Source organism: Dermacentor silvarum, chromosome 3 (genome assembly GCF_013339745.2).
Source record: "Dermacentor silvarum isolate Dsil-2018 chromosome 3, BIME_Dsil_1.4, whole genome shotgun sequence".
NCBI classification, from domain to species: Eukaryota; Metazoa; Arthropoda; class Arachnida; order Ixodida; family Ixodidae; genus Dermacentor; species Dermacentor silvarum.
In genome coordinates this window covers 211,731,473-211,759,191 of record NC_051156.1, presented here as the reverse complement: position 1 = coordinate 211,759,191, position 27,719 = coordinate 211,731,473, and the positions used below count along the sequence as shown (strand labels likewise).

At 42.8% G+C, this 27,719-nt stretch overlaps 1 protein-coding gene across 1 annotated transcript; it reads left to right on the top strand.

Moving 5' to 3' along the window:
* The first annotated feature begins 209 nt into the window (after positions 1-209).
* On the top strand, positions 210-27,148 carry LOC119446620 (putative RNA polymerase II subunit B1 CTD phosphatase rpap2). The gene is made up of 12 exons (XM_037711097.2): positions 210-428; positions 791-905; positions 1,868-1,966; positions 2,108-2,173; positions 3,338-3,477; positions 4,985-5,197; positions 9,188-9,225; positions 12,047-12,708; positions 15,434-15,543; positions 18,331-18,411; positions 21,622-21,690; positions 26,964-27,148. The coding sequence occupies exons 1-12, from the start codon at positions 388-390 to the stop codon at positions 27,100-27,102; spliced, it is 1,773 nt and encodes a 590-aa protein (XP_037567025.1). The 5' UTR covers positions 210-387; the 3' UTR covers positions 27,103-27,148.
* The last annotated feature ends 571 nt before the right edge of the window (positions 27,149-27,719 follow it).

Below are 27,719 nucleotides of genomic sequence, written 5' to 3'. Positions count from 1 at the left end.
GTGCTTCTAAGCCAGAGTAAGAATTGGGCCTAAATTGTACTCAAACCCCAACATTTTTTCTCTGAAGCTTTGTCTTCGGTGGTTGGGCTTCTTGTACTACGGCATTGACACCAGTAAGCTCGAGGCCTTGGACGGCGCCCACAGCGCGCACTTGATCAAAGTAGTGACGCTTAGCGGGAAAGCAAAATGTACCCGCATCAAGTTGGCAACTAAACCAAAACACAGCGGCGGCCGCGCAGTCCGTCGCTTGGACTCGCGTAGCGAGAGTCACGGCAGAAGCTTAACAAACTTGTTGGATCTCTCCTTTGCATTTCGCACTTTCAAGTTGTTTAAACCTGTGAACTAATTAGCATATTGCTAAACACACTCTGGACGCGTGCACCCGTGATGGAAAAGCCGGAGTCAAAATCGGTGTCTACGTCGGAGAGGTAAACGGATGTTTGCGCTCTTTTACGCGATCGTATGTAATCTTCCGTAGTCAAAAAGGCGACTTCAGTTTAAATAAAAGTGTGAGCAGGGCTAGTATGGAATAGTTTGAGCCAGTTCTTTGTTAGATTGAAGAATCAATTCTTTAATAAGGTGGCAAAACACCGCACAACTTCTGCACACGGCTTCGCTTTCATGCACCTATGCACGTATTTGCTTCAGTAAACCTCAAGGAAAAAAACATGAATGCGCGATGTACGGATGTCATGAACCCTTTATTTCAGAAGTCGCGTTAAAACTGTTCGCGATCTAACAACTGACGTTTCGTTCTCGCGATTGTCGTGCGGCTTGCTGCGAATTGCAGGAGGCAAGCCATACTGAAAACAATCGCGAGGAGAGACAGTTGCAAGAAAAGAGCGGCGCAGATCGTGGAGGAGATGCTGGAGAGCTCGCTGTCCGAGGAATGGCTGCTGGGAGTTGTGAGTAACGTCTAAGTGAAACTGAAATTGTCCATAGTGTGGACGAACTGTGAGGAACTCGGGACAATGTCGTTTGCTTGTTATTGCATTTGCTTAAACACGCGCGAAGTGTATTTAATTGTTTACCTGTTGAACCGCATAATGTGCAGTGAAAAAGAAAATGTGGTGGTGCTGCTGCATTGATATTAGGTTACCCTCACATTATAAATTTGCCAATGTGATGTGTTAACTTTTACACACTTATGTGTCTCAGTTAATCTGTGTAACCGTGGAAAGAATTCAGACACCAATTGTGAACTGGCATAGGTTCTCGTCGTCACCACTGTTGAGCTTTAGACTAGGGTGGGAGTGCAAAGCAAACCGCCGGGAGTGCAATGCCAGCCGCCGGGAGTGCAAAGCAAACCAATGCAAAGGGCCTACGTTGGAGTTTGCGTCGCCCAACACTTGGGCACCTGAAATTCTCTACATGCAGCTGGTGTCTGCCAGTTTCTACAGCTTTGATTACAAACTAATTACTGATTGCTTTGGTTATAAATTTGATACTTTAGGGAGCATGTTCTGATTGCAGACGAATCCAGGTAGCGCTTATGGCATGTATACTTTCTAGGTACCCCAGGGCTAGCAGCACTTTCAACATATCCTTCCCCAAAATCTTTCTGAACAGCTGTTTGTGTTCTGCATAGCTTTCTACTGCAGTTCTTATAGAAGGCTTTGTGGGAAAGTAATGTGTGGAATGCTGGTGCAATTGTTTGGCTCTCTTTAGCCATACCTGGCCCTCGTGCCATAAAAATCAATATATCATCATCAGCCAATGCAGTTGTCTCAGGAGATTGTGCAATTCATAGCAAACTGACATTTTGGGTGCTGCTGTGTAGCTTAACTTCTTATAACCTCGAAAGATTTCTGAGATCACTTCATGTTCATGTAAAGGAAGACAACTGGGCTATTTGATATTTTTTCAGTTGCATGAACTATCTCAACAAGACTATCAGGATGCCGTTGAGGAAAGAACAATAGTGCAGCTTTGTGGCTATCCTCTCTGCAACAAGAATCTTACTCAGGTGGGCCTTGTATTTCTTTTCATTTGTTCTGCTGTAGTCTTGCTTCCACTCATTGGAGGATGCTAAGCAGCTTTTTATATATTATACTTGCTGTTTTTGAGGATTATGTAAATTGGTATCATTTCTTCGTTACATCTTTAGGTACCGAAGCAGCAATATCGCATCTGCATGAAAACCAAGAAAGTCTATGACATTACACATCGCAAGGTGAGGAAACTACAATTGAAATCCATAGCCCAGCATAGAAATTTACGCGGAAAAACATTGCATGCTGTTGTTTGGTGATTCGCGTGGATGTTATCAGATTAAACGAGCCATTACCCATTATTGCTTTGTATTTGCAATTTCTGTTGTGTTTAGAATTTGGGCTTTGTGACTTATTGCATTCTTTGTGCTGCTGTGACCCCAACAAAATTATTCCATGCATCATTATTCTTGCGTGTTGGTCTTGCTTGTTTTATTTGGTATCCCTCTTAAAACCAAAGTAGAGATAAACTTCACTTTCAACGGGAATAATTAAAGAAAAGTCGTATGGTTTTGCTTTGAAGCCTCATGCTAACTCTCAGATGGCTAGAAATATTGCTCGTTTTTAGTCAAATACCCTAAAGGCCCATGCGACATTGCGTATGGGTGTTACAATAAATAAAGGATAATTACAATACATATTCAAATGGACAGTGCATGTTAAAATTTTATTTTCTTTCATTGAACTTCCTCTATCTTGCGGATTTCCGCTGTACTGATTTTCCATGTTCAGGGTCCTGTGCTTTGAGTAGTTGATTAATTCGGCCTCACTTGGCAATCTGCTATCCTCCTGGTTAGCTCTGATGATAGAGCAACTGCCCTGGAAAGGCATAGGTCTCAGGTTCAATACCCAGACCACGAGAAATTTTTCTTCAACTGCAAGGCTTTCTTTCTTAGAAACATGTATAGGTATCTGAGAAACCCCTTCCTTGCGGGGGCCAAGGACGAGTTGAGCTCGGGATGATACTTTTCATTTTCTTGCACTTTTCATTTTATTGTCGACTATACTTTTCATTTTGTTGCGTACTGCTGTTAAACATCAATTGAAATAATAAATGGCTGAGTTATTGCATAAGTAAATGCCTGTATTGTCTATATTGCTTTTTATAAAGGATTCCACAGTACAAAATTTGTTCATTTTTGGTCAGAATTCAGGATAATTGCATAACACCGAAGAGGTTATGATGCTCTTCAAGTCAAGTGAAGCTTCTGTCAACTGAAACATATACATGTCTGTGCCATTGGCATGCACATTTTGTAGTTCTTTGGTTAGTGGAGATGTTCGTACACATGATGTTCAATCAAGTGATCTTTCGCTCTACATTTGTCTGTTTCGCCCTGTTCTAGCAATACTGCAGCAATGCCTGCTATCGTGCATCAACATTTCTGAAAGGCCAACTGTGGGATGGGCCACTGTGGCTTCGAGACGAGGCAGACACTGCTAAAAAGTACAGAGTTTACCATGAAGCAGAGCAGCTTGCACAGAGGTACCGACAACTTATTCAGGCTGATTTTCTTTGAAACCTTGTCGGCATTGCCGGATTCTCAAATATGATTCAGAAGTGTGGGGATACATTGGCAATTAAGCACAAATAGGTGAGGAATAGCATATAGCTCCTTGCCAGTGATATACATTGCTATGAAAGCTGCCACTCTTCAAAGTGGGCTCTGTTCCTACATGTCACAAAGTAATGAAAAGGCCAACACAGATGTCTTATCCTTATATCCTTATCAGCTTGCACAGCTTTCTGTCATACTAAGCCACAAGGTATACTGTAGAAAACTTGTGATTGCAGATTTCTATATGGAAAACAATTCTCTGGATGAAAATTTCACAGCAGTAAAATGACCACTACAAGTATACATTATGTGTACTTGTTCTGGTCGTCTTATTGTTGTTAAGCCAATAAGGATACAATGTTTGTGATGTCGTTTTCATTCCTTTTGTGTCCATGTTTTTGATGCCTAATTTTTCAAACTATGAATGCCTTGTTGCATGTATGAACAGAGACCACTGCATTTGGGGCTTCCATGGTATCGTACTCACTGGCACGAAGCCATCATATTTCAGGTCCCATTTAGAAATTATGGTACATCGTATACGAATGAGAGAGAGAAAAACAAAAGCATTACATGATGCATTCAGTCTGAGATTTCAGAGGGCGGGCAGTAGTAGTCTAAATAAACCTGCACTGCCTTTGCTATGAGTTGATGCCGTTAGGCGAACAATGTGTAGATGTGGCGTTTCTGTGACATTGTAGTGTTCTGTTGTTAGTGAGAAGTCGGGAAGGTTGGAGAGGCTCCCCCCAAGAAGCCATGATGCACCTGCAATTTATCCCTTCACTTTTCGAGAAATAATTTGCTTACAAATGCTACTGGTACAAAGAGGAGGAGCCCAAACTGTTCAGCTACAATGAGCACACCATGGCAATGAGCACACGCACCGAACGCAAGAACAGCCGAAATTTCCAAGTTGGGGACGAAGACAGCATACCACACAAACAGGCCGTTTGAATGAGTGATTACAAGGAGGACCTCGGGGGCAAAGAGCACCTCCTCCCCAACAACCATCTCCCACCGCCTTAATTGTGTGGGTATGCATCAATGTCGAGATGCACTAGAAAAGGCTTAATGGACTGATTGGTTCCTTCACAGGCTTATCACTCTCACACCTGCTGCACGAGAGACTCCCTAGCAGGGTGAGGGTTTTGTGGCAAGAAAGCGTCCGAGAAAAGCGAAGATGAGGACATGGATACAGGGGATAAGAAAGGAGAGGGGGGCTGTACACAAGGCGATTCACTGGTGCATGCACACCTGTTCTCTTTGAGGGACACTTGCAGCTGCGTTCTTGACCTGTCACTGACTATAATACTGTTGCTTCTTGAAGTCATGCTTTATCATGTCTGCTTGCACTCCGGTGAATTAAGTGCATGTTCATGTTCCTACTATGCCGAATAAGCAACTGGATGAAATTAATCAAATTTTTTTTTCCAGTGTAAAGAGAGATGGCCGTGGTGAGGAAGTAGACCTGGGTCACAGCCGCCTGGCTGAGAAAGACGTCGAAGGCCCTCAAGAGAGCAGACCTGCAGATATGCTACGACCTGCGAAGGACGTCTCGCCTTACGTGACTCCTGATGCTTTGAAGAAGTTGGCAGACAGCATTGACAAAATGACCCTGGGCAGTCCGAAGTCCACAGCCCAGGCAAGGTGACTGTTGATGTTAATGCACCTCGCAGACAGCTTCTTTAAAATTTATGCCAAGTAGCATTGTTTTCACATTATGAGATGTGCTAATTTAGTATCTGCATTGCCTCTGGTGTGATTTAGCTGCAAGGTGCTGGAGCTCTTTCAATATTCGCATAGTTTGCTGTTTTAGATACCACCTCTTGTAGTAGCTTAGTGGCTGTGGCGTGCTGCTGAGAACGAGGCTGTGGGTTCAAACCTGTGGCAGCCATGCTACGATGGGGGCGGAATGCAAAAACGCTCGTGTTCAGTGCATTGGGTGCACGCTAAATACTGGTCAGCTGGTCAGCTGGTCAAAATTAATCGGGAGTCCCCAACTATGGCATGCCTCATAATCGGTTCGTGGCTTTGGCGAGTAAAACCCAAGAATGAAATCTTTTGTATTGTTTTAGGCACCCTGAAACACTGTAGTATTGTGAAGTGTAGCCAGTTACAGGGGAGGGGCTGTATTAATTAAAACAAGAAAATAGCGCTCCACAAATGTAGACTGTAAGAAGTTGAAGTTGGCAGACAGCACTGACAAAGTAACAATGGACAGTTCGAAGCTCACTGCTGAGCCAAGGTGTTTATTCATAAAAATGTAAATGAAATGGTGGAGAACTTAACAAATGAAGCAGTGTAAGCAACAAAATAGTTGCAGCATTGTCAACCAGCATTATGGGGTGAGACGATAAGAAAGACAATATTGTGCCTCAGAGAAAAGCAGAAAAGTGGCATATCAATAATGCTTACAGTTTTGCATCAGAACAAGAATCGAAGGGGCTGTAAATGAGTAAAGAAAAAGCAAGTGATGAAACACAAGTAAATGTTTAAACTTCTTTTGCAATATACTACAATGGACTGTTTTCAGATATAAGGTACAGCGTGTGACCAGTTACTTGGTTTCTCATAGACCTAATAGAAAAAAGAACAGGAAAGGAAAATTGGCAGTTTCCCCGTGAAGGGTGAAGTATTGATAGTGTTACAAGATTTAACGATGCACTGAAGCTCCTTCGGCGGTGTCTAGCAATACGCAAGGGCGAGATGCTAATGCAACATAGCATACGTTGCTGTTGCTGCGTTGCGAGCGCTGTTGCTGTGCAGCAGAAACAGCGCTCTGGCAACTACTAGGCGTCTCACAATGCTAGTGTGACGAAGAGCAGTGGCAGTGGTGCTACAGGTGTGGCACTTTGATGGCGCACAAAATGAGAGTCATGGAAAACTGTCAGTGTTTGTCAGTGCCTAGTGAGAGGATTAGGTTGTTTTAAATTTAAATTTGATGTCCACTTCGCTCAGCCCATTGTATGCACCATGGCGTGGCATGCACCCAGCTGTTCCACTAGAAATGCTTGTGCTTGTGTGCACACAATGCTCATGCAGCAACTCACGCCAGGTGATTGAGTTGAACGTGACGGTGTGTCCACTCGGCTTCATCGTTTTTGCAGCCATACGCTTTGTCGTCGCTTTTGTATCTATAGATCTGTAAACCTTTCGTGCGTGGGCCATACACGTGACAATGATATCATAAAATGTTTGATATCGTGACAGCACAACAGTGCCAGCGGCAACGATGGCATGAGTGCACCTCGAGTGTCCGTATATTGCTATTACACACACAGAAAAAAAAAAGAGCCTAACACTATTTGCTAATTCAGTTACGGCAAACTTCCGCAACCACTAATGATGTCTGCTAGTTGACTCAGTGACAGGCCTGGATTGGCAGACTTGAAGCTTGGAGGCAGCTCTGCTAATTACTAAGATGCAAATGTTTTTTAACAACATCAAAACGGAGAATATTTGAATAAGCTAGTTAGATGCCAGCTTTTGTGACAGCGCACAATTTCGAATTGTGTTTTCAAGCAGCGATAGCTCAATGGGAAACAATGTTACTGATTATGTGCAAATGTACTGGGTCATTAGGGTTGGTCCTTCCGATGATTAAGTGACACATCAAGCGCCCCGCATAAAGCATGTAATTTATTATAAGATTCTAAAAATACGTATCGCTACCGATTGCAGTGGCATTGTTCCCATGAGTTTTCAGCCGCCCCTTTACAATCTATGTAGTTTGTGCGTGTGACATTAGTTGGGCGAGTTATTCGATTGGCTACCCAGGTTGTGTCATCAATAATTTTCGCAACTTTATGGTTAACAAATGTTTGTAATAGTTGGAATGTTGGTTAATTTGTGTCTATAAGAAAAAGTAACAGAAAAAGAATACACAACGACAATTTATCACTATGCTCAAGCACTTTCGGCCCACAGCAAGTGTCGTCTGCTTGTGTTACAACTTGCTCCGTGTTGACGCAAGCTGTGCGATCAGCGTTGGTCTCAGGGTCTATTTTCATAAGGAGCATGAATCGCCCTTGTTGCATTGTGGGCTGCAAAGCTATCGATTGGTGATATGTCAAGCTGCGACATCATGTCCCTCTGCCAGGCAATATGCGAGCGGAGTGGCTGCTGAGCATCAGGCTGTCAGTATCCGATCGGTGCCAGGTTCTACAAATCTGCAGCCTTTACTTCATGCCAGAGGATTACTACCGCAATGGAGAACTTTAGCGTGCCTGCTATTCCGGTAAACAGAGGCGGACTGGCCGTTTTGCCAGATGGACTGAGGCGCAAACGTGAGCGGTCAGCAGGGTGCCGAATCACCTGGTGGCACAGAGCTCAACCAGACAAACACAGACTAATATAGCAGTAACCGAGTGTATTCTACATTTGCTACTGGCGTAAATTTTTCGGCAGCAGCGTAATTCGGAGCACGTTGTCTTTTTCATTGTTTAAAATGTTTTACACTTGGCTACAACAATATTAGCTCTGTGTTTGGCTGGTTAAGCTCTGCGCCACCAGATGGCTGCACCATGCAGGCCGCTCAGGCCACTCACGTTTACGCTAAAGCCCCTTCATCACAGTGTAGTAGTAATATGGAGGAGCTTTAGTTTACATCTCCGCCAATACATCAGAACGCTCAAATCGCCTGCTTTTCCTGGAATACCGGACACGCTCGATACCGTGACAGAGCGCTCGCAACGCACGCTGCTTGCATAGCTCTTGCTGGGGATTGACGTCCAGGCGGCTATCCGGAGAGGTTGGAGAGGCTTCACACGCTGGCTCCAAGACACTGGAAATAGACGACACGGCCTCACACCATGATGCAGAGCCAGTGAAGGTGGAGCTTAGCCCCGATTGCTCGGCGAACAAGTTGCGGAGAAAAAGCATGGGCGAGGGAGGAGGGTAACTTGTATTCGTCCATAGCTCTCTTAATGAGACACCTCACTTAAATTGTGGCACGAATGCTTTACTGTAGCTGTACCCTACGCGTCTGCAAAATTTGTCAAACCGTTTCAGCGACCCTTTCAGTAAGAATGCATAAAGCAGTAGGTTCTATTATGCAAATCCAACAACTGTTTCTATTTACCTCTGCATTTTCATTTTAATTCTGTTTCATTTATCATTTTCTATCGTGGACATTTGGGTTCACCAGTAATATAGCAGCTTTTCAGTTTTGTGGATGACTTCTGTTGACACAAGCTTTTGATAAGATAACACTTTTACAATCCCTTTGAGTTTTTCTCAGTGAAGTCTACTACTATCAACTGCACTCAACAAGTTCATCCTCCTATCTCTCAGTAAGAAAAAGTACAGTTTATGCACTTACAGTATTGCATTATGATTAGATGTATGGAAAATTTTTAATGTTCATTTATGAGGAACTCAAGATGAATGCTCTGATAAGTTAGTTAAATAAATAATGTTAAATAATTTGTGGAACTCAGCTTAGTTTGTTATAGATTCCGTCCACTTCAGTTGCTGTGAACTGTAAGAAAGATTTGGAGGGTCCCTCTGTGCACGTCTTAAAGGTTGTTAGCGGTGATTGTTTATTCTTATTCCATTCATTAGAGTGTGTTCTTGAGCATATGCATTATTGCATTTGAATATTGTGACAAATCCACGACCGATTTGTTTGGCCTTTAGGAACATTGAGGAGTCAGGCACTGATGATCAAGAACTAGGTGAGTATATGTTTATCAGCTTCCTGGAAGTGTTTGAACATCACTTTGCAGATAGCTCTTGGATAGACTGAATATTCAACAATAAATGATGTAGAAAGGCTGGACTGAACAGGTATGCTTAAGTCTGCTGCTGCTGTTCAGGAATATGAAAGCAGGGTAGCCATTCAAGAGGATAAAATTTGGTAGTGAGTTTCAATTGACACCCTGCTGCTGAGCACATTTCCAAATCTTGCAAAGCACTGTTGGGCCACAAGCATTTCATTTCCACTAATACTATGCAGAGACAAAATAGTTCTCATACTTCACAATGTGACAGTGTAGGACTAATTAACAAGACAAGTTTCAGTAGGGATGATATGACGAAAAAAGAAAGTGACTAAGCATGATAGTTGCGCTGTAAACGAGCATATGGCTAATATAGCGTGCAAAGATTCAGTAAACATCAGAAATAAATAAGTAATAAATAAATGAACGCCTACACACGCATGCACACATAAACAGCAGAACCTTGCTCATAAGTTTTGAAAAAATGCGCTAGAGAAAACTTACTAACCAGGAAAACGTATGATCCAAGGTCACTAAATAATTTGGCAGACTCAGCTGTAGTTGACATCTATGTAATGGGAAGCGCTGGGCGAATTGTTGCAGTACGAGACGCTCAAGCAAGCCGAGATGGTGGGCCCCAAGCGGCCTGAGGAGCACATTGTCATTTTTGCAACTTTGGCAAGCTTACATTTGTGCTCCTTGAATTCGGCTTGGGTCAGCAACTTATTCTGGTGGGGCATTCTGGCAGGAAGTTTTGACATGCCGACTTGGCGAGAATCATCGCAGCATGAGACGCCTACGTGCATCGAGCTAGTGTGGCTCTAGTGGTCCGAGACACGTTTTGTCGTTTTCATATTGCGCAGTGGACAGTGATGAAACACTGAAACAAGATCGAGCAGCTTGGCGATGCTGGAATATGATGCCGCCAGAGCAAAACATGACGCTCACTTCTTGCCGCCTGCAGCAGGGAGCATTGGCATGTTTTGGTTATCGTCTATTAAAAGCGTGCAGTACGCTTCCAACGGCACTACTCCACACACACTGTCAAACAAATAAATGCGGATGCTTATCGTGATAGGGTTGGTGGCGACAGCTGCGAATGCGATACCTGCCGCGGTGGCTTAAAGGCTACAGTGAAGGTGGATCACGCACTCTATTCAGCAGTTGCGCTGCTAAGCATGAGGTTGCAGGATCGAATCCCGGCCGCGGTGTCCGTATTTTGATAGGGACAAAATGCAAAAACTTTAAAGATCGCCTGGTTGTTAAAATTAATCCGGAGTCCCCCACTACGATGTGTCTCAGAATCAAATCATAGTTCTGGCACCTAAAACCCCAGAATTCAATTCAATTCAATGCGACGTGTGACGACTGGCGAGATTTGCTGGTAGCGGAAGAGGAAACTAAGTGTGTGCCGGCGATTTCACGTTACACGAGCTTGTGAGTATTGTGCAGAATCTACCACGGGCGGGTGCCTACGGCTCTCGACCGTCCTTGCCTCGTGCCTTTTCTTGTTAACGTGGGATATACCGACCAGAAAATGCATCATGCGATCGCAGTTTGGTGATTTATTGAATGTTGGTGCCAAAAGATTGCACTTCCCGGGAGCGTATTAACCGGTAAAAAGAAGCGTAACTGTATTGGGTAATTTTTTGTATTCTCGATCGTGGAACGTTGGTGCCGAGAAATCGTATTACATGGGATTGCTTCAACGAGGTTCTACTATATATATATATTTCAGTGAAACATTGAATCACAGGATCCTGCAGTAAAACACGTAAAAAACTAGAAGCATGTAGAAAAAAAATGAAGGAAGAAAATGAAGGAAAAAACAAATATGTTAAGGGCAGACAAAGTCCAAAGCTAACGAGGAACCTTGATGGTAATCTTGAATTCAATTCTGATAAATGAAATGCCGATATTGGTCACAAAGAAATTAATTATGCATCTTCATGGCTCTCTTCGTTATAAGTGCTTGATAGTGACATGTCGAACTTCTGTTGTATTCAACATTTTCTGTTGTATTCAACATTTTCTGTTGAATACAACATTTTCTGTTGTTCTTCTGTTGTTTCAGCAGTCTAATTGGACTCCTTATCTTATTCAAAGACATTCAGAAGTCTGAATCATTGTCTGTACATTTGTAATAAGGTATAAGCTCATTTATTTTACAATGAGATGTAACATGGCAGTTTATTCGGGCAATAGACCGATTTCACCAGTTTCACTACGCCACCTGTGCTGCAAATCATGCCGGGGGTCGTTGGCGGGCTGAAGGGTAACTATAGTATGAAATGTGTTTGTTCCATGAAAAACCTGCTTAGTCCTCCAAGTGAGAAAAGATTAAAGGGATGCAGTCCCTCCAACTTTCCCCTAAGTTTCACCAGAGGAATCTACTCTGACATCCTCCCTGGCAGTCCTCTCAGTGTTGGCTTGAGCTCAAGCACAGTGGGAAAGCTGCAAGGGCTACTGACATTACAGCGCTGACAGGGCTGCTGCGCATGTGCTTTGAATGTGGCAGCATGTAGCACTGGCAGCATGTAGCAAGCAGGCTATTAGAGTGTGCTAGCAGCCTTTCAGATCTGGAAATTCACTAGCAATTGTGCTTTAGCTTGTTACCATGTTGTCAGAAAACGGAGAAATAGTGAGGAAAGTATGGTTGGGTTGGTGTTCAAAACTCTGCCATTAAAAATGTATTGCATTGTAAAAAAAAAAGTGTTTTTGAGGCAGATGGTGCTTTATACAGTTTTTTAAATTGCCTGTTCTCGTGCGTTCACAGAGGATGGCTATGACCATGAACGTGAAAGCCTCGATACAAATGAGAGGCCTCCAGCAGCAACTTCGCCTTCACCCAACAACGAACCAGCAGCAGCTGAAAAGTTGAACAGTCGAACAACAAACAGTGTTCCCAGCCGCAACCAAAAGTCGTGGCAGAAAGCGTTGGCAAGTGAGCAAGCAAGGGCAGTAAAAGCACCTACCACAAGCAGTGACACAGTTGGTCCTCCAATAGACCGAGTCAGACATGCCCTGAAGCAGTGGATCACGGCGGAGACGGTTGCTTTTCTTGTTGGAAATGGTGCAGCTAGGCGATTTCGGATTAACAATAGGAACCGGGAGGAAGCCATCAAAATCGAGCGGTATCACGCACTCTATTCAAAGCTCTGCAAACGTCTCGACGAGGAGGAGAGGGTCGAGGAAAGGCTTGGAGCGGCTGCCTTAGACTCGGACGATGACGAAGATGTGCAGGTTTCGAAAAAACCATCAGCTCCTATGCCTACAATGGAGCAGCTGCGACAAGATTCGCAACGAAGAAAACTGGAAATTCTTGAACGGCATCAGGATACCTTTAAGAAGAGAGAAGTGCATGCAAGAACTAAACAAAGTGCTACATCAGTGTCAAAGACAGGTGGCAGCAAGCCAAGAAGAGAAAAACAGACAGAGGTATGTGGGAGCACTGCTCTTGCTGGCCTTTGTATTACTTTATTTTCTATGGTATAAGTTGAACCTTTGTACTATGAAAGTAGGTTTTCAACGAGACAGTATCCGAGTCATACCCGTGTAGTATACAACACATCTTTTTATTCGACTGGCGAGATGAAATGTGCCACGGACATGTGTATTCCTGTCATGAAGTAGCACTGTTAGTGTTCGCCCTAGCTGATGTGTGATCTGCTAAAAGTAAAATTAACAAAGAAAAGGCACACTCTGTAAGTGGAGGAGAAACATTACCTTAGGTCAGGGTCATTGAAAATATTTTCCAGTGCGGCACACAAAAGTTTGGTCATTTGGGGTGGCAGCTTCCTGAATCATTTCTTTCATAAAAGTGCTGCAGGTCATTTTCCATTTTCGGCTGTGTGCACAATGGGAGAAAACGGTGCATTGTTCTTGTAGGTCATTGCAGGGTGCATGTTGAAGCGTGCTGCAGTTCAAACGAGACTACCCGTGCACAGGACAATGGTGCATGCGGCGATCAAAGGCACTGTTGTGGTTGGCATGATTTCCATAAGATGAGTGGCACGTATGCCATGCTTCCTTTTGCTATATGTTGTTACACACGGCTTTGAAAATTTCGCATCACCTTAGCAATTCCAGAAGCTATGCAGGCAGCTGTTGCTGATGTGTCACACCTTGCACATTGGTTATATGTTGATGCTTATGTGTTGAGCCCAGAACCTATGTCATTGGTCGTATCATCTGAACCAGCATCTACCTCCGCATGCCTTCAATAAGGGTTGATAATTTAGCAGAAACGTCACTAAAATTTAGCGAATTTTTAATCACCTTAAAAAAAACTTTGCCTTTTTGGAGTCTTAGTGACTCTTTTAGTGACTCTTAGTCACTCTTTTAATGACTCTTTTAGTCAGTAAATTGCCTTGCTAAAATTCCTCAGTGGACTTTGCCTAATTTCAATGCCTCGACCCCATTTCATCTCAAAAGAGGTATTATACACACCTCCATTTGGTCCCTACTTCTAAAGGCATACTGACGGCAGTATTAGTGAGCCATTTGGGTGCATCAAAGTTGCTTTTCTAAGAAAAGTACAGTCTTCTGATCTGATACCGTTGTATACAATGGAGGTGTTCTTTTTTTTCTTTTCACATCACAACCATTGAGCCGCCACTGCAGGAAGTAATTCAAAGCTATAGTTTAAAAACTAATAATTAAGACGTCTGGAAACAAAAGTCATCAGCATCATAACTTAGAGCTTTTTGCAAAAAATGGAGTGTTTTGGGCCGGGACTTTACGGAGTATTCTGTAAGTGCCCACCTAGTGGACATGCCCATTTCGTCTGCTGCTGAAGTGCTGATTGGCTGGGGGCACCTGTCTCCTTCTGACGCGTACCCCCGCCCAGTCAATCAGAACTTCAGCAGCAGACAAAATGGACTTGTCCACCAGGTGGACACCTACAAAATATCCTGACCCCCCCCCTGCCATATTGTCCAAAAGTATAAGCTACCAGCACTGCCTTCAATGCTGTCATGGAGTGTTTCAGTATTTAGTGAGTGTGGAAAAGGGTAGAGGGTGGTGGAAATGCATAATGTACTTACTCGATTTTAACATGCCCTTGATTGTAATGCACACCCTATTTTCATGACCAGAAATGAAAAAACACAATGCCTCTGATTGTAACACACAACTCAATTCTCATTAAAAAAAAAAAAAAGGGGAAGAGTACAGTGCCCTTGACTGTGTACTTACCAGGTTTTCATTGTAATGAAATTATGGGGATCTGCCCACACTTGGAAACAAAGGATTATTACATCCAAGCCACAGTGGACATCATTCATGATCATTGTCGGTAGCTTCCTTATCACTGTTAATCGTCTAGAGCATCTTAAGTTCGACATTGTTCATAGCATTTGAGATAACACATTTCTTAAATGCCTTCAACACCTTCACCACCGGCATCAATAATGTCACAGAATCCGCAGCAGCTAAAGCTGTAGCCGGCGTGTTAGATTAGATTACAGCTATTTTTTTTTAATGCAAATGACAACAGCTTGTTACTATTGCACTTTTGGTCTCGCACTTTATTCCACCGTGCATTTTCTTTGAAATGTTTCAGAAAAAAGTCCATGTTAGAATGGAGTAAATATGGAATATGTCAAACCGGCTGTACAGGTCCCCATAACTGGAAGTCTCGGAAGAAAACTATAATTTATACATTGGAAAATGTGCTTTGTTTTTGTGTTTATTGGATGTGCTCATGCTCATGAATGAGTGGTACCATGATTGCTGCATTTGGAGGTTTGCAGCAATGTTGTACAAATGCGAGCTGGAAGCAGCCTTTTGTACTTGAATAAATTTAAAAGCTGTGTATAGGCTTCAACCAAGCTCGTCCCAGCTTGGTTATGCTTCAGTTGCCTTTCACAGAGCTGCCTTTTGCTATTCCTCAGAGATTGTGCTGAAACATTCCTGCAGTATTTGTTGTAGAGAAATGTTGTGTCTTCTGCTATGCACATTAGAGGAATTATCTTTTGTAGTATTTAATGCATTGCTAGCAAGTGCAGAATGGTAGTGCACAGTAAAGCCAGTGTCTGGAAAGTACTGGGGTCAAGTGTCGTGTGTCACCCATCAAAGTGAGATGAATGTGTTGTGTCATGCTGTGTTCATAGCAGAATTTTCTTGGCAACCTGCAATTTACTAACTGCAGAAATGTTTTCAGGACCCTGGAACGACGGAGTCATGCGAACGAGAGCCTGTGCTTCCCCTTGTAGACAGCCATGCTCAGAATGTTCACCGACGCAGGATAGTGCTTAACTGGTTGAGGAAAGTGTAAGTAGACTGACGTGACATTTGTGATTTGCTATATTTTTGCAATAAATAAAGTTCGAAGCCCTGGAAAGAATACTGGAAAGCATCAGAGCATCCTAAATAATTTATTATGATACAGTAAAATTTGTTGTAGCGAAGTTGAAAGGGAGGCATAAATACTTCGTTATATTTATCATTCCATGTACTGCAATATGAATTTCTATAGAGATTTCAAGGGGGATTTCACTTACTTCGTTGTATTCATTATTTCGTTATATCCAGTTTCGTTATAACAAGGCTTAACTGTACATGTTTTTATGAACCAGTTTTGGTTGCGGCGTCTGAGACGTGAGTGTATTATGATACCATGATACGCTGGCTTGCACCGTTCCTGTGATCACTGTGGCGGCCGCACATAAGTGTGGCCAAAAAAACATGTGCAGCACATTTATTTACTATTTTATGAGCAATATCATTGTACCTAGGCTTATTGCTAAGCAACGTCATCAAATTTTGCTCTGTGTCATGACATCACGATGACATTGATGGTGCCAGGTGCAGCATTTTAGTATAAAATTAAAGTATCTTTCAAGTGTTACCCGACCTTCATACATGCCAAGTCTCATCCTTCTTGTGCAAGTACAACTTCAAAAATATGTGTCAGTACTCCTTTAATAAAGGATGCATATTGTGTAAACCTTGCAGGTTTACTGCCAAGAATTTGCTGTAGGCAAGTCTTGTATTGAAATGCAAGACCCGCTCGTGCGCCAAAAGTGCAGTCGCATTCAATACTAGTTGCAACGCGGTTCCCATGGTCGGATGGGCTCCAAGACTACACGGCAGCACCGGAATAAGAAAAATGAGAGAACTAAACACCTTTCCGATTACTTCAATCAAGAGAGAAGTTCACAGGAACATGGAGGCTTGAAGTGATAAGCAGTAGTTGAACAAAGAATGTCGTTGAACTCGACGTTTTCGCAAGGGTGACCTGTCTTCGTCAGAGCCTACTACTTGTATTTTTTAAACCAATTTTTGGTATGTCGGCACCGCTGTGCAGTCTTGGAACCCCTTTGACAACGGGCACCGTGTTGCAGCTCATATTGAATGCGACTGTATTTCTCTGTAGTGGTGAAAATTGAATTGCAATCTCTGGCAGTGTCTTACTTCAAGAGTTCCAAACCTTTACCCTTTGGAAACATTTATCTTTGGTATGAGAATGGCGTTCAGTTGCTTTTTATCTCTGGTAACTGGGCACCTTGTTTGTGTTATGACCACGAGGAGGGCAGCAGAAAAGAATGATTATTAGACGGCGAGAGGGAACAGACCAAGTTCTCTTTAACTTCATGAAGGGGCAAATTCATCCTTGTGGTTGAAAATTTATTTCTAATGCATTTCTCACATCTTCAGCATCCTTGAAAGCAGACAACAGCAAAATGCCATAGAAGTTGTAAATTTCTCTGAGTGTTCAGATAAGTTTGTTAAAGCAGGCCGCTCACTCGAACCTGAAAAAATATTTCAAATAGAGAAACAAAATTATCTGTTTTAATGCAGTGTGCTCAGAAGAACCTTAGGGAATTTGGGAAACTTGCCTGATATAAATAATTAGTATTGGCATTAGTATTGGGAAAAAACAAAAAGTTAGTTATGTAAGGTTTTATGGCGCTGCATGACTGGCAGGAAATACCTAAATGTTGGAGGTGGCCCTTCCGTTTTCTATATTTTGTACATTGTAAGCACTTTTGTTTTACAGGTCAACTCAGAAGTTCCCCAAATTTATGCAGTGCATTTTAAGCTTCGCGGTGGATAAAATGTCTTCATTTACAACGATGACGTCGAGGCCTATGAAAGGATGGGAGCAAAGTATTGCACGTCTCATATTAGGGAGCTGAAGTTGTCTTCCTGAATGTAGGAGAGGATTTGTGCTTGTGATATTCATATATATTTCACAACTAGTATCATGCTGGAATGAAACACGAACAAAAGAAAGTAAACTAAAAGGTGCATTTCATTTTCCGCATTTATCTGTGTGTGTGACATTGGTATGATGCCGTCGCAGAAACTTAGTTTTAGAAATTGAGTGCATTGATAGCTAGTTACACCAGGATCATGCAACCTGTTTTCAAGTACTAATCGAGTGCAAGAGGTGTTCTACTTTGTTTTTTCCTTCTCACATTACACTCCAGTATGACAGTACTGTAGTGGCATGACAATCGGCTACAGCCATGGCTGCGGAAAATGACGCATGTTCTGCAGGGTTGACATGTGAGAGAACATGCTAGAGTGCCCAGCCTGAGCAGTTGCATTAAACTACTGCTACAAGAATATAGCCACCATGGCTGGCTGGTCTAACAAACTGTGGCCGTCGTGGCTTTCTTTTTGTGCCACCTCCACATGACGGTTGTGGACACCACACCTTGAAGAGTTAGTTGCTGGAGACAGGTGAACAGCCATAGCTTGTTTTCACTCCACAGCAAAACTGTGCATCAGTCATTGGCATGTTCTTTTTTCTGAAATTGTGAAGTTTTCATTGTTTCATAAGGATGGTTTGCTGGACGAGTTGGTCTTCCATTCTTGAGGAATTTATCACTGCTCGAATCAAGATTTTGATTGTGTACTGCACACAATAGATCTGATGTCTGTGTAAAGAGGAAATTGACAAAGAAAGCCAATTCCCTGTGCTTTGGTGACAATTGTGCCAAGCTTTACATTTACCAGATTTAAAGAGGAGTGCTAAGGATATGTAGATTGAATAGAGACATTGTGCGATATCGCTGATATATGTGAGCGAGAAAGATTCTTTTCTTTCAGGCTTCCTGACATCTTGGACGTGCTGTACATGGATCTGTCGCAGGTGTCATCTTATTTGACGGAACTAATCTTGACGTTCAGGTAAGAAATTGATGCTAATTGTGTCACTGGTCTACAAAGTAATCTGCGTGACGTGTTAATACATGCAACTTTGCCCTGATTTCCTGTTGTGGCATTTAACGTTCTAACAGGGCCACATTTAGTGTTGTCCGTAATAGAACTTTTATGTTTGGTTAAGGATTTTTGTTGTGGTCTACTGTGAAATGCAGTTACCGATTCGAAAATGAGCTTATTGTGTTTGTTTGTTCTTCCTACTTTGGTATGAGCATGCTGTGATGTAATGCAGAAAAGAAAAGATATCCAAGCTTATGTACACACTTACTCACTCTTAGTGCTAGTGTCATGCATTGAAGCAAAGCTGCTCAGGTGCGGTGACACCCGGAGGCATGGCTTCATGTTACCTGCTACATTGTTCGGGCATGCCAAGCCTGCATTTTCATGAATAGAACTTGGCTTTCAGTGTTACATCGCTGTTGCTCGGAAGCCAATCTTGCGTTTGTGTATGGTATGTAAAAGGCTGGTGGTTTCAGCACTTCCAGCTTAGTGAACTGCATTGACATCATTAAACATTTACATCACTTAAAAACACCCTCACCTCTCGCCTTTTTCCCAGCAGTTAGAAGAAGCGAAATCCTCCTCTTTCAGGGGAGAACGGGCCGCTAATGTCAGTGCAGTTCATTCGCTCAGGGTGGGGAATCTGCCTACGTGTCATGCCTGGCTTTGCCGAAATACTCGAGCGAATGAAGTTTGCTTCACTGAAATGCGGGCATGGCATGCTGGAACAGTTTAACAGATGACATGAAGCCACTCCTCCAGGTGTCGGTGCGCCTGTGCAGCTTTGCTTTGATGTGCAGGCCACGCTGGCTGCACTGGTGTTCAACATAGTGCAGCCACATGCTTACGTGGTCACCTGTATCTTTGTGCACATGCAGTCTCTGTCTCATAATTCGAACTTAATTTGACACGCCGAAAAGGCAAAATAATCTGGAGCCCGAAATATTGGATTTGCAAAAAAAAAAGTGACTTTGTTTCGTAAGTAGCCAAAAACGTTTGTCAGTGCTGCATCTGCATACACTTGCCTGCCTGGTCAGTCCATATTTCGAGCATTGTCATGCTGGCGCTAGACATAGACAAAAGTGCAGTCAATGCATGCACCAAATCTCCATCCCCTGGTAACGCAACAAAAGTCGACCGCGCTGTGATAGCCAAATGATCGTGTGTTTCTTCGCAAGAGCCAATGTTTGGCACTTCCATCACTTGACCACCATTGTCATCAGCGCAGACATTGAGGATGGAGTTGGTGCCACTTGAAGCTGCTTGATGATACTGACTGACAAAAATTTACAATAGCAATCAAAGAAGTTGCCCAAGACCAGGTTACTATTTCAAATATAAATAAGCAAACGCTGGGTGCATTGAACACACGTGACAAACTGCAGATGCAGCCTTTAGAACTTAGCAGCTTGCCTTGTCCCATGCTTTTAGCATGGCTGATGACTGCTGGATTGACTATGCTTCCCTAGTTTGAGTTTGGGAAGACTCCAGCAATATGGCTGATGACCATGCCAGCGACGTATCAAAACAAAAATATCACTCTTTCTGCTCAACTCGAGGGGCAAATATTTTAGCGCTGTGTAGTGCAGGTGAATCCGGATTGTCGAACCTCGTGCTATAAAGTTTTGAAATTTTTGTCATCCTTATGCCCTTATGTCTAAGGGGGCAGTGGTGGTGCTGCGAAGCTGTCCAAATAATCGTCGAGCATGGTCGGCAATTGTATGCACGAAATTATGAGAATTGGTTGTTGTAGCTCAATTTCTTCAAAGAATGGCTGCAGTCGGTACTCAGACTCACAACTAGTGAAGGCATGTCTTACTACGCAGTTGATATTACATTATATTGCTGAACAAACCTCGTCATCTGTGGTACCGTGAAGAATGCTAGAGAACTCGCATGCATATTTTAGTATGGATATAGTGTAGTACACAGTGAAAAAAGATGCATGAAGATCTGCTTATATATGAGGTGGTATCAGAAAGTTATAAAACGAGCTCAGCTTTCAACAAAGTAATTTGTTGATGTACATTCAAACACTGTCACCTTCGAAATAGTCCCCTGTGCAGCAATGCAGCCCTCCCAATGTTTCTGCAGCTTTGCGAATACGTCCTGGAAGTCTTCTTTCCGGATAAAGCTCAGCACTATCTGTGATTTGCACTTCATGTCAGCATGTTATGTCAAATGGATGCCCTTTGGAGCTGGTTTTTTTTTTATTTTGGAGAGAGTGAAGTCACTTGGGGGTCAAATCTGCCTAATGACCCATCTTTCACGTTGCACATAATCACAGGGGATAAAAATCGGATGAACTAACAGTTTTCACAGTTTAAAAGCCCATCATCTCCACGACCAAGAAGGATAGGCAAGTCCACAGCTCGACACTGTGCACGCCCATAGTCTTTTTTAACATTCACAGCATTCCATGTCAGGAATTTTTCTATAATGGCCAGGCCATCAACAGAGAACTTTACTGTCAAGCTTTAGGGCATCTCAAGGAGGACATTGACATTCAGGGACAATGAATCTGTAGCCCATAAGAAACTGTATGCTGCACAATGCCAATGCACCCTGTCACAAAGCCTGCAACAGACACACATGAGTTTCTGTGAGAAACAATGTGGTTTCTCTTCCACACCCACCCTACTTGCCAGATTTGGCTCCTGCTGACTTCACTTTCTGCACTAAATTAAGGAAACCAGCTTGATGGCTCTGTATTGATGTGATTGTTGAGATCAAGCCCAGATAGCAGAAGGTGCTCAATTCTTTTCGGAAAGAAGTCTTCCAGAATATTAACAAAGTGGGAAGAACACTGGGAGCGCTATATTGCTGGGGAAAGGGATTATTTCGAAGGTGAGAGTGCTTCAATGTGCATAAATTAATTGCTTTCTTGAAACTAGAGCTAGTCGTAAAACTTTTTCATACCACCTTGTATCTCACAGCAACATAGCAAGGCGATGGCTTGCATCAGGAAAGCCTTGGAAATGTAAAATACTGAGCAAATAAAATGCTTTAAAGCTGGAAATGCTAAGCCATCATATTCCTATTTTATGATTGCAAATCAATGTATAATAGATTTGCCTTGTAGAAGGAGGGATTAGTGATTAGAAGAAGAATGATTCATCTGTGTTTTCTTTGTTTTTTTACACTTGTTTTATTACTGCTACTGCTTCTACACTTTAGGCTGTCTGCTGAAAACATCACCTTCAGGTTGGAAACCTGGACACATATAGCTGCTGGGATACTGCTCATGTGAGTTGCACTCTGTTTCAGCTCAAGGTCGTGGCAGTAAAGGCCAACTGAAATGATACAATGGCCTAATCACCAAATGCTTGTGTCGTCTAGTAACAGGCTGTTTAAAGGTTATAAAAAATAAAATGCAGTTACTAGCCCGGAAGCTTTGCCAATAACTGTATATACCCATCCTCATAATCATCATCACCGTTTGTCGGGTTGGTGCTCGCTGGCTGTCTCGCACTGTGTTCTAATACAAAGGCTCTGCCTTCGTCCCGGGCGTCGTCCTACAATATATATATATATATATATATATATATATATATATATATATATATACCCCTTTATAACAAAATTAGCCAAAGTGAAGTTTCGTTGCCAGTTGGCCTTTAACTACGACTGTGCTGTCCCACATTCGTACTGCAGGGGCAGCCTAACTGTGGCTCATGAGCCCATACGTGGCTATTTTTGGCTGTACTTCTGACTTGCATTTAGCTACTTGGTCGGGCAGTCACAGTTCATTACAGTATAAATGTGTGCAGAGCTGTGCTAGTTTTGTGAACATATGTGTCTATTATCCGACACTAGAGCAATGTTTTTTTAGCTAGGACAAGCACTCAAGGGGAAACCAATGATGGAAGCTTTACATCAGGAGCTCCTATTCAAACACACCAGAACAAAGTTCTGCTCCTCATCCACTGCACTGAATTCGATGCTCTTTGTTGCATTTGAAAGAAAAATTTTAAATCTAACTACTGTAGGAAGCAGATATTTTACACATCAGCTTTCTTTTCAACATAAATTGCTGAACATCACTAATCACTAAACTTAACAGAAAAGGAATACAGAAGCATTGCACCTACAATTTAATGCGATAGCGTTAAGGGCCCCGTGTCGCAGAAAATCCGGTGTCGATGTCGGCGTAAGCGCCGGCATCCGTGGTGGATAAAATCCCGTACCACCCCGACCATGCAGGTCCTCCGCATGGCACAGAGGCGTTAGTGAACTAATTAGATTTCTCAAAGTAAAATACGTTGCAAAAATCGTAAAGTACGACTTAACCACAACCTACAAGCATAATGGCATTGGATTGTAATTTGAATATACGAGAAAACATAATGCTGTTACGGCAGAAACTCAAACACAAGCCCCCTTTTCTAGCATTTCTACTATTCATACAGTGGTGCGCCGCAGTTTTCTCCTTGCAAAAATACCATCCTCGGCAGCCACATGTGGAGGCAAAGTCGGGCACAGTTGGAGAAAAAAGAAAGCTGCAGTTGCTGGGAAGCCTGACAACCATTTAGGGATCTTTGAATGCGATCGCGGTCCACTTTTAAAGGCAAAGCTTAAGCGTCCTCCAAATTTTTTGAACTCTGCAATAGAAAATGATGTCATAATTATGTAGAACGCACCTGTTAAGACATCTGAAGTAGACAGAATGGATGTATTGTACAACACCCTGAAATATACATCTAATTTTTCACTCAAACTTATGCAATACCATTGTAAACATTTATTAAACATTTATTTATTATTTATTGTAAACAATTTTGTGTAAGCTGTAAACGTTTTATGTCACATTTGTTCACTTCAGACGTAACAGACACAGTTTACACTACTGCGATATGTACATATTTTTGTGCAGAGTGGCAAATTTGTAAAATTAGCGCTTCAATTTTATAAATTTGCCAAGCTATGGCAATTTTCGTGAGAACTATAAGGGACTGTGTCAGACTTCTGCTTCCAATAGCTGGTAGTATTTAAAAATGAAACAAATTTCATTAAAATCAATTCAGTAGTTGTCTAGATTGTCTAATGAGAGTAGTATTTCTGCAGTTCACATGTACTTCAATAGGGAACTGAGAGTTGGTCCCAAAGTAAAGCCTGCTCTTTAGTTAGGTTAGGTTTGGTTTCACTGCAAATCTTGTGATTTCCTAAATATTGTCGCAATGTGCTGTCAACGAAGAAGCAGAAGCAGTACCAGAAAGAATAATTAAAGAACAGTTCCTTGTATTCGGCGAACTTGTGCCAAGAAAGCAGGCAGCACTAAAGTGGCAACAATAGCACAGACGGCGATCGTTGAATTAGGACTGCCAATAGCTGGCTGCTAGTTGTACGAGGTGTAGGAGGCTACTGATAATTCTTGTAAAGTAGAGCAAAGGTTTGTGAAGGAGCTCGAAGCATCTTCGAGATCTTCATGAACTCCATCATAGTGTGTTCAAGACACATTCGGATGAAGCAATAACAGCGCAAATTTGAGAACAGTGTAGGTGCGGCAATGTGGTATTGGCCAAGTGATGTGACAAGTCTAGCTTCTAAACATGAAATGATAGGGCCACTGGTCTGCGGCAGTAAGAAAAATCACCGCCCCTTCCACTCTGTGAAGATGGTCGAACAGCGAAGCTGTGTTAGTTACACCGAGTGTTACAAATGTTACATGTGCATGAGTTGCATGCGGTGCAATTGCGTAAACACAAGTGAACACACATCTACAACAGGAAATTATATTATATTGAAACGTTGCGAGGCGAGAAGAGGCAGCGACTTTCGACGCTACTCGACGAGTGTCCAGTTCTCTGGTCGAAACCTGCCGAGCCGCCGCCAGAGGCATCAGCTGCAGTCACGGACACGGCGCGCGTTCGACGCGAACGCGGGGAAACGCAGATGGCTTCAGCAGCAGCTCTAGGCGTTGCGCGTTATCCGAAAGAGCGCGCCGCACAGAAACACCTTCTCTTATTGTCTCTCGTCCTTGCACCCAGCGCGGCCTCTCATTGGTCGCCTCCTCCCCCAGCACGCCTCTCCTCTGCTGGTCACCTGACCTGCCCTCCCCCGGTGCGGTTATCATCCTCTCCTGGTCATGTGACCTGCGTGACACCGGACAAATGACAAAGGGTCGAATAAGAATAGCTTCGCTGTTAAAAAGATAGTGATGTTTCACTTTGTGAACGCGGGTGACACAAAAGCGTATGGGTGCTATCGCACACACGAAGATATTGGCCCTCGGTGCGGCTAGACGCCAGGACTGTCTGAATCGCTGGTCGCTTTCAAGATGGGCTCGCGTGGCCGACTTGCATGTGCAAGATTGAGCCGCCATCGTCGGCTCACTATCGCATGCTTTCACTCGCACATACAGCATACAGCGCGCGGGGACGATGTTCTCGCGAGATGAAGCTGGTACGTCTATTCTGCACACGGCACCGGTAGCAACTGCCAGAGGAGGTCAACCCAGTGCGGCCAACGCGCCTCCGCCTACCCTCCTCCTCCACGACGATTTGCCTCTTTCCTCCTTCCCTGCTTCGCTCAACGCCACCTAGCTTTTCCTCTAGGTGGCGTTGCTTTGCCGCACGCTCAGCGTGCTCCTTTGTACTTTCCCCACCACGCGATTCTCTTCTTCACCTCCAGGTGCCTTCCTCCTCCGGCGCTCGCTTCCTTCATCGCTTCTAACATCTCATTGCCGATTTCATTGGCGAGCCACATACGCTTGCACGTAAAAAATGTAGAAGGCGATTAAACTTCCAGTTGAAGTTGATGTAAGACAATGTCTTCCTTGGTGAGTTGATGTTAAAATGGGGTGTATGAACAGTATAATTTATTGTGAGGGCTGTACTAGGGCAACAGTGTTTCATCAAGGTCAGTTATAGGTGGAATCACCTTACACCTTTTTTTCATCAGCTATCATCATCATCATAATCTTCATGGCTTCTATCATCATAATCATCATCGTCAGTATCATAATCATAGGCATCATCAGCATGGTGGCTTTCATTTACATTATATGGTTCGTCATCATCAGTCATTATCATCATAACCGCCGTGTTTGCTCAGTGGCTATGGCGTTTGGCTACTGAGCGCGAGTCATTATCATCAGCTTTGTGACATTTTTAGACTGCACTATCTTTGGGATCGGCCCTCAAAAGAGGCCAGAAACGGACTAGAAACAGACACACCCGATATGGAAAAGTGGCGGTAACTCACCAAGGAAGACATTGTCTTCAAAAATCAGATAAAAGAGTAAAGCAACACATCATACAGCAATACTATATCTGTGTGGATACACCTGTTATACGGCATGTGACATATGTTACTCACGGCCATAACTCATAGTTTTAGAATAGTATTAATAGCCTTAGAATATGTACTGTTGCAATATTTTGTTAAGTATAACTTACGGCAAATCAGTTTTCCGGAATCCCGCAAGGTGGAGGAAGTATTATGAAAGGGAAAAATTGTCATCCACCTGGATAACTTAGTTGTAATGATTTCTAAAAGGTGCACTTTTTTTTTTAGCTGCAAATAACTATTTTGAATATGTTGCCATTAGTCTGTATGAGAGCTTATTTGTTGAAAATGAGACAAGCTTATATGGCTAAAAAAATGTTGCGACGAGGCATTACATTTCAGTTTCATGTGGCTTGTTTTTGAGACTGCTTCGATAGTTTGAGACTGACTTTATTGCCAGGCATACAGCCGTACAGCTAGAAATCTTTCACATTAACAAATAGTGTTGGCGGTAATAGTCGAAGTCACCTCTACACCCCTTGACAGCTGCAAAACTATTAAAAATGGCAGTTATTCTTAAGAGTTGAGGAAAGGGCCAGTAACTTTTTGTGAAAAATTTTAGGCTTTGTGATGAGCACAGAGAATTGAAACTTGTTTTGGTTATTCATCAAACCAGGGTGCTTGATAAACAACCACGCAATCCAAATGTAACCACGGGCAGATTTGTTTTTTATGTTCAGGGGAGAGCATTTGAAGGCCCTCATACATGTAAAGTGTAATTTGAATGTGTGAACACTTGCTGGCGCAGTGTCATTTGTTAGTGATAAGTAACAAGCAGTGCTCTCAATACGGTCATCAATATAATTGACGCAGAGGGAAGCATAGGGTAATTAGTGACAATGACATCTTTAATCATAAAGGATAGCATTACCATATTCTGTTCTGGTAGATGTTTTCTTGCCTCCTGTCCTAGACCTACCTACCTAGGTTGATTATATGTCATCATTACGATCAACAACAGTTATGACAACCAAAACACCTACTCTTAGCTTTGAGGGCTCTTGCTAGTTTCGGTTGCTGCTTCATGGAAGAATTTCATACTTTTTGTCATTCTTTTTGTGAGAGATCCTTTTATTTCTTTCATACTATTTGTTGCTGAGGAGCTTTGTGCGTAGGTATTGCATAAACTGAGTAATGACTAACTGATTTTAATGCGTGTAATTTTTGTGCACTTACTGTGAACAAAGTAATTGCTATCTAACCACCTTCATTTCTCATTTTCTGCATCACAGGCTTTCGAGGAAGTGTCCACCACTGAATTCTGCCATTATGATGGAGGAATCACGGAGGCGCTTTTCCATATTTTTGGAAGACGGTGGACTTTCTCTGCAGGACACAACGCATGTGGTTGATGACTTGCTGGGCAGTTAATGCCCCCTCTAGTCATTATGTATATTAAATAAACTAATTACATGTCCACACTGCTTCCATGATAGTGTGCAAAATGAGACACATCAGTAATCAATGTTCGGATAAGAGAGAGTTAATATAGTCGACTTTAATTAATTCAACCCTAACGGGACCAGAGGAAATTGATCAAATTATCCGGCAGCTCGAATTAAGCAAGGTGCAGAAAATAAGCCAATTCATTTGTCAGTATTTGCCCAACTCTAACACGCTCCCGAATCAAACGCTCGCCTACTTTCTGTGTGCCCAAAGTAGAAAACTAACATAGAAATGACATTAAAGCACCTAAGAAAAGTAGAAATCTAACGCGCATCAGATTTTTTAGCAACAAAAATGGGTAAGGTTCCAATTTGTGTTGCACAATAGCGGCCGATTTTCTGAAGTCAGCTTCGCCGCAGTACATTTGTATTATGCGGCAAACACCGCGAAGGTGGTTCTGGTTTCGTTACAGATTCAAGCACGCCAGCAATTTCCGCCCAATTTCCTGAAAAAATAAAGTCACGCGTTAGAATTGGGTAAATACCATAATCAGACATTGCTCCCAGCTTCGGATGCAGTTAATTTCTTATTCCACTATCGCT